The sequence below is a fragment of the Octopus bimaculoides genome, chromosome 13 (assembly GCF_001194135.2).
Source record: "Octopus bimaculoides isolate UCB-OBI-ISO-001 chromosome 13, ASM119413v2, whole genome shotgun sequence".
Classification (NCBI taxonomy): domain Eukaryota; kingdom Metazoa; phylum Mollusca; class Cephalopoda; order Octopoda; family Octopodidae; genus Octopus; species Octopus bimaculoides.
Window position 1 is genome coordinate 9,635,887 of NC_068993.1, and position 8,314 is coordinate 9,644,200.

The 8,314-nt window shown below is 37.6% G+C and overlaps 1 protein-coding gene across 1 annotated transcript in view; it reads right to left on the reverse strand.

Moving 5' to 3' along the window:
• Window positions 1-7,838, reverse strand: part of LOC106876647 (serine/threonine-protein kinase STK11) — a 31,970-nt gene extending 24,132 nt beyond the window's left edge. The window contains exon 1 of the mRNA XM_014925301.2: window positions 5,980-7,838. Within this exon, the coding sequence (XP_014780787.1) occupies window positions 5,980-6,566 (587 nt within the window). The 5' untranslated portion in view covers window positions 6,567-7,838. The remainder of the gene's footprint in view (window positions 1-5,979) is intronic.
• Window positions 7,839-8,314: the final 476 nt, after the last annotated feature.

Genomic DNA, 8,314 nt, shown 5'->3' on the forward strand with positions numbered 1-8,314 from the left:
CAAACCAAAAAAAGAATCCTGACCACAGAGTGTGGGTAATTATGTCAAATGTCACTGGCAATGTGCATTCAGCTGATTGCAACTGTTAAAGCAAGTCACTGAGCATGCGTACATGTCATACAGGAGAGTTCCAATCAGGGGTGGATAACACCTTATAGGAAAGCCCTATAGGCACAAGACTTAGCGCTTTTTTTTTTTTTTGCTTAGGATAGGGAGCTAGTCAATGTAATAGTTTATCTGCTAATCTATCAGGGTCAATAAATTAAGTACCAGTTACGCACTGGGGTCGATATAATCGACTTAATCCCTTTGTCTGTCCTTGTTTGTCTTCTCTATGTTTAGCCCCTTGTGGGCAATAAAGAAATAACAGCCAGATCTCCCTCAAACCACATCATACCACCTTAAAAAAAAAAAAATGTTGGATTATGTGGTTCAGTGTCTCCAACATGTATGAAAAAGAAATACAGGGTGGCCACATCTGAAATGCCCTTGATCAAAGGTCTGCTCTATCGTGGTTCACCTGTGGCTAAACAATAACAAAGTTTTCCTTCTTGGAATTGTTCACTGAAAGAATATTATCAATCTGTCTTGCCACAAGCTGCAACGTCCTTGTTATCAAGTCACACTAGCTATAATTACCAATTCTATTAACTTCACCCTGCAGTTTTGATTCCAGCAAGAACCAAGGCAGAAACATGAGATACCAAGCTAGGTTAACAAAGTATCTAGGCCAGTTGTTTCTCCCACTATTATTGTGCCAAATTCCCATCATGCTTTTTGGGCAGGATAAATTTGTGATGTAAACTGTGCAATGCAAAAGTAGATTTTGAAAAGGTTAATACTATTTATAGCAATGGGGAGGGGAAAAAAGGGGAAGAAAAAAAACAAAAAAACAATGCAATTGAATTTTGATTTTCTGTTTGACTCAAACACAAATATAGAGTGTACACAACACAGGCATGTGTGTGTATATACCCTCACACACAGGCATGGCTGTGCAGTTTAGAAGTTTGCCTCCCAATGGCATGGTTTCAGGTTCACTCCCTCAGAGTGGCACCTTGAGCAAGTATCTTCTATTATAGCACCTGACTGACATAAAACCTTGTGAGCAGATTTGGTAGATGGAAACTGAAAGAAGCCTACCATGTGTGTGCGTGCATGCTCCAGTGCCTACTTTACTTGATGTTATGCAATAGCTGTAAATGAGTGTCACCGTCATACGAGCGGTGTCCTTCATTTCCAAAAGTCTGTAAAAACATGCCAGGTCATAAGGAAATATTGCCTTGCTTGGAAACAGGTGAGGGTTGACCACCGGAATGGCACTGGGCTATAGAGAATCTGCCAAAGTAAATTCCATCTCAGTCGTGCAAGCATGGAAAAGTGGATGTTAAAACAAAATGAGTAGCAGGATCCATGAATATTTCACAGAATTAATGGTAAACCTATTGGGTCATTTCTGAAAACTTTATCCAAAAAATCCGAAAGTGTAGCCTGTCTTGTGTCTGTATGGAAAGATAGTCACTCATCTGCTACTCATTGAAAAGTGAAAGAAATTGGAATACGATGATTACTTAATGCACTTTATAAAAACGCTTTATATATTTTATGCACAATTTTATAGACTTAATTCACAGAACTCATAAAAATCCTGTACATATGATACAACCTTTAGTTAAATTGCATATATCTACCACGTAAATAAGCGTGAATATTTCACGGAATTGCACTTATGCACATGCATTAAGTGACAGGTGATATAAAAAACTAACTTCAATAACAAAAAGACATTTTTCACTATCCAATCACCACTGTCATCATCATCTCTCTCTCTGCTTTTCTTTAACCTCACCATATGACACTGAGTGTGCAGTAAAGAGACTTCCCTCTATTTGCACAAGAGCCCCAGACCAGCAATTCATTTTGTTCCGAGGTGATCTGAATACATGGTATCGATAAGCCACAATGAAGGCAAAATATCGATATCTACTATTCTTGATCACTTAGGGGCGAATTGTCTCGCCTGATCTTGGATACTTGGTGCTCCTTAACACTCAGTGTTGTGTAGGGACCCTTCCCTGGATGTTATCCAGCAGCGAGTGGGTGTTTAAACAAAACGCATACACTATGTATGCTGTCAACTTAATGTGAAAGTCCCCTGAAGGGAATAATACTACTGTTGGTTAGACCAAGGAAGTGGTGCAGCTTCCTAGGTCTAACCAACAGTAGTATTATTCCCTTCAGGGGACTGTCACTTTAAGTTGACAGCATACAACTACTTCATCGTATCACTACTGCATAAATCTCTCTGAGAGATTTGGAAATGTATTATTTCTAAGGTTGTTAATGTTAGGAAATAAACTAAGTTTAACTCAAGACGACATCTTTCTTTTGGCTGGCAAGGGGCTATTATAGAAGTAACTTGTCCAACGTGCCATGCAGCAAGATTGAACCAGATACCACATGGTTGGAATGCAAGCTTCTTAGCCACCCAACCATACCTGCACAATAAATAAATAAATAAATATATATATATATATATATATATATATACATACACACACACACACAAGACATATCATAAAAGTTATGACCTGGTTACAAGCAATGGTATATGAATCACAAACTATAGCAGAACAGGGATAATTATTTCTACAGTATATAAATCATAAGCAAATAATTTCCTTACTGTGTCAGTGACCTTTCTACTTAAACAAACAGTAAATTCACTAATTAGTAAGACACCGAAGAAGAACAGCTCGCATACCACAAGTTTTTATATCACACACACATGTACACAAGACGACAACTAAAAGTACACACAAGAACTACCTTACTAAACGAAGCAGCTTAGAATAAAGGGAGGAAGGGAGTGGGGAATGATAATAATAATAATAATAATAATAATAATCAATAAATAAATAAATAACAACAGAAAGGAAAAAGAAAGAAGAAACATTGAACCAGAGTAGTGCTATGTTAAGAAGCCAGGCATAGGTAAGTACTGCTAGCTGAAGTATGTTGATAACAATGAAACAATGGTTCCAAGGTAATATTGAAAAGAAAAGGAAAACATTATGAGGTTGGGGTGAAATTAGTTAGTAATGAAGGACAAATAAGTTAGATGCTGCTGCTTATGATGTTCTGTAGGAACATGCAAAGACACTTCAGAAATAGCATTTTCTTTCTTTAGATCAAAGCTTAATAGTCCTTAGTGTTTTTCCCTATTGGTGCCAAACCAAGTCAAATGGGTTTAACTAAAAGATTACATATCTCTATTGTAAATAAATTCTTCTCCATGGCTCAGAGAGAAATAAGGGGAGCGTAAAAACCAGAAGAGGCAGAAGTCTATCAAAAGTTTACTTAAGATTGGGAGAGGTAATTCATTGTGTTCTTGAGCAAAACACTTTATTTCATGTTGTTACGGTCCATTAAGCTGGCGAAAATGCGTAATCCTATGATGGACTGGCATCCTATCCAGGGGGAACATATACACCACAGAAACCAGAAAACTAGCCTTATGAGTCTATATGTTTCAGAAAGATGCTTTATCCTTTTAAATGTCAGCTGGTTATCTAACTGATCAGGGCTTTTTTAAGGAAGGAGACACTAAGTTTCAGGATCTTTGTCAATACCACCTAGGGACCTCCAATACTAAGAGCTTCATAATACCTGCAGCCAGGGTCTTACAAAAATCTTAATCCAGCTCTGGTCCTTATCAATACTTTTTAGAACATTATTATTAGATAAGGACACCATCAGGTTTTCTTATCGTTGTTTAGCTCTGCATCAAATTATTTGTTTCTGGTGCGTACCATCACCTCTTTCTTCAGATCTTGCTATTTATTGTTGAACAGTGAAATAATTATGAGATAATTCTCTCACAGTCAGGTGAAAAGGAGAAATGAACAACACAAATATTGTTGAATTTTATAGCTCTGCATTGTGATGCTGGTGGATCTCCTTCATTCGACGACGAGGAGGATTCAGTCATTCAATGAAGTGAATAACCTGCACCCGAATTAACGTGTAAGTGGTTGAGTATTCCAAAGCCATATACACCCTTGACGTAATTCTCAGGTGAATCAGCGTGACAGTGAATACAAGGCTTAACCTATAGAATTATAGGAACCACCAGTCCAACAGGCTTCTGTACATTTTCCATCCATCCTGCTTTACTTACAAGGTATGGGTGTATCCAAAGGCCTTAGATAGCAAGATTTACCCTAAAATGCCAAGCAGCAAGAACGAACCCAGGACCTCGTTATTGTAAAGTGAACTCCTTCACCGCCTAACCATGCTGTGCTTACAACTCCACAATAATGGTGTGTGTGTGTGTATATATATATATATATATATATATATATACACACACACACACGACGGGCTTCTTTCACGTTTTCATCTACCAAATCCACTAATAAATCTTTAATCAGCCCGCGGCTATAGCAGAAGAAATTTGCCCAAAGTGTCATGCAGTGGGACTGAACCCCAAACCCTGTGGTCGGGTTCTTACCACACAGCCATAATACCTGCTCCTTTCACATTTAAGAAAAAAAAAATTTTTTTTGAATGCCTAACGTTCAGAAGAGAAACCCAACGACCGTTTCTTTTTTTTAAATGCTTAATATATAAAAAAAAAAAAGTTACAAGGGGATTGTTTAAAGCAAAAACACAAAAAAAAAACGCGCTTAAATGATAAAGTATCGATTAGAAAAACCCCCAATTCATTCTGATTTAAAACCGAGTTTAATCTTGCTAGTCTAACCTTACTAATAAACCCTCGATCACTTTAACACTTTACCAACTGCAAAGCTGTAGCTTCTCTGCTTCACTCGCTCTGCTGCCATTTAAGAAACAGATCGAACACCAGAGATCGATTCGATATTCAAATCTTTTACTGTAAATTCGTTGTCTCTGACAATTCTCAACAGTTTGTTTTGTGTGTGTGTGAGAGAGAGAGAGAAGAAAGACAAGAATATAATTTCCTGGGGGTTAAAAAAAGCTCTTATTTTACAAGATAAAGCAACGACACACACATCTCAGGATACACAAATTCAAAATAAAACTGTCAACAAGTAACAATACAACAAACACCAAACAGACCCCCAGAATTGTGTAAGGCCCAAAAGGGGCGAGGAAAAACAAGAGGTTTCATGTTTACTGTTTCCTTGGGCCTAGCCATCTACACAATACACAATGTTATAGATAACAATACCAGTAAGAGGGTAGGGGTATATAAATAAGCCAGTAGAGATGCAAAAGTGAAAAATGAGAAAAATGTGTAAAAACATTTTTTTAAATAAAGGGATTTTCATCTGGCTTTGAACCTTAGGAATATACATATTTTGTTTAATTTGTAAAAAATTTTGTCCAGCATATCAAAATAGTTCAAAAAGATGAATTACAGGGGACAATAAATAGAAACCTTAAACTTGGGGCCTTTTCTCTCTCTTTTTTTTTTTTTGGTGGTGAGTCAAATATTTAGCATCAAACATACATAAATTGGTGTGGGGGTGGAGGTATATACTTTTTTTTTCTTTTAAAATGTATTTGTTACATGCATGCTTATCAGGTCAACTTCTTTTGGCATTTCCACGGTGGGGAGTGATTTACCCTATATGTAAAAAAGGCTTTAGAGCGTGAGTAGAAATGTGAAATGGTAAGGTGGAACTGCGAAGGCGATACCTCTTCAAGACGGCATTGATAAATGAAAGAATTATAACCAGAAATGGAAATTGAAGAAAAAGTGAACCCGGCCGCATAGGGCTTACACTATAACGGGGCTGCGAAACTGCATTAGCCCCATTATAACTCTATGGCGTCTGTCATATAAACACTGAGTAATTCCCTAAATCCAAACATGACTTATTTACAAGGGCAGAACGAATATATATATATATATATATGTATAAATACCTACATACTTTACAGAAGTACATGCATAATACACATAAATACAAATAGAATTGTAATACCGACCTTTTAACATTCTTAATTCCACTGGGTATCTTCCGAAGTTTTTTCTTCTTGAGGATTTTAACAGCCCTCCGGCAAAGGTTTTCAGTGTCCAATACCTCTTTCACCTTACCATAAGAGCCCTCTCCCAGAACATCACCCATCAAATACTTGCCGACGTGCTTCGCCCGACGGCGACGGTACACAATTTGGTCGGAATCAACACGTCGGAAGATGAGTGCTGATGACAGCGGTTCATCGTCGTTAATGAAGTCCAAGTGACCAGGCTGATAGTAGCTGGACTCTTGGTCAGCTTCTTCGAATTCTCGACGCATCGAGGCCATTTTCTGATCGTACTCGAATTCGTCTAACCCATCTTCATTGCAACGACGATAATCCTCTTCATAATTGTCGTGTTCTTCGTCTCCGTGGTCTTCTGCATAGTCCTGTGACAAGCCACAGTGTGTGGTTCCAAGTTCACTTTCTTCTTCGTCGTCGTCGCCCCCACAGTGAGCTTCTCTGTCCAGAGGAGACACGTCTCCCTGACCGAGTCCACCCTCGTCTCTGTCGTCGGTCATAGGTTGGGTTGAGAGTTCATTTACTTGATCCATGTTTGATCGTTTTTTATCAGTGAAATATTTGACTTCAATTGTTTATCACTTTGCAGTATTAAAAACAAGCTGCTTGTTGATTTAATTTTGATGAATTTGTATTTTCCCCCTTTTGGTTATTATCAAGTATACACTGATCCCTTGTTTGTTTTCTTCAAGAAAACAATAACAACACGAACAAATTCAATGATTGAAAGCAGATTAAAAAAAAAAAAATATTACATGACAAACGCTTCCATGCGCCTACAAATATAAATATAAAATAAAAAGGTGGGATAAATGCTGCTTTCGGTTGGAAAACAAAACTTTCGCTTTATTTAGAAGTTTCCGCAGGCAAGGAATAATTTACCTTGAGATAGTTTTTTTTTTTTGTTTGTTTGTTTAAGGGAATGAAAAAGAATCTTTAACAGGGAACTTTCCAGATGTGATAAAGAAAAAAGTGAGGAGAATGGATAATAAATAATAGAATAAAAAAAAGTAATAACAATGAAGATATAACAGTGAATTGGAGCGAGAAAGATAAAAACAGTTACGCTGTTTCCTTTTTTTTCTTCTTTTTCTTTTTCAGTTTAAAGTTATTTAAATTAAGAAGTGCAACCAAATATTTTTACTCATGTTATTTAAATGAGAAGAGAACTTGTAACCAATATAAATATATATATATTTATACAGACAGTGCAATATACAAATATATCATATTTTGTGCATATATATATATATATTTAGGGGGCAGCCAAATATATATTTGTGTGTGTTTTATATGTATGTATGTATATTATTGCCTAAATTGTTAGGGGTGAGATACTATTGTAGTGTGTACACTAGAAGTGTATATGATAGGCATCAGTAGAAGAGAGAGCATGTATGTGTTTAATTTCTGCTGTGGTAAACAGATAGATGGATGGAGGATATATATCTATATAAAGTATGTATGTATATGTGTATGTATATATTTGGATGTTGTCCCTTTTTCAATGTTGACCGGTGATGATGGCAGGAGTAGTGATGGCGGCGGCGACGGCGTAGTAGAAGGAGGAAACGGCACAGGTGAAAATTGCTGCGGTAGTCAACGAAACATTTAACAAAGAAGGTACTATTGTTTGAGGAGAGAAAAGTGGTTTCACTGGTGGTAAATACTTAACAAGATGCATAGATATGGTTGTGGCAGGAGTCGGTGGTAGCGTTACAACAAAAGGAACAGTCGGCATTTGCTTGAAACACATCTCCGACGCCATGTTTTCAACACAATACCAAAGTGAGGCCAGCAACGTTCACGTGATTAAAAAAAAGTACAAGGGAGACAACTCAATATTAATTGGATGAGGGTTTTTTTTTTTATCCCCACTTCGGTTGAAAACATATTTGCATGTAATGAGGAAACACCTAAGGATGTTGTTGTTGTTGTTGTTGGCACTCCGTCGCTTACGACGTCGAAGCTTCCAGTTGATCCGATCAACGGAACAGCCTGCTCCTGAAATTAACGTGCAAGTGGCTGAGCACTCCACAGACACGTGTACCCTTAATGTAGTTCTCGGGGATATTCAGCGTGACACAGTGTGACAAGGCTTACCCTTTGAACTACAGGCACAACAGAAACAGGAATAAAGAGTGAGAGAAAGTTGTGGTGAAAGAGTACAGCAGGGTTCGCCACCATTCCCTGCCGGAGCCTCGTGGAGCTTTAGGTGTTTTCGCTCAATAAACACTCACAACGCCCGGTCTGGGAATCGAAACCACGATCCTAATACCGC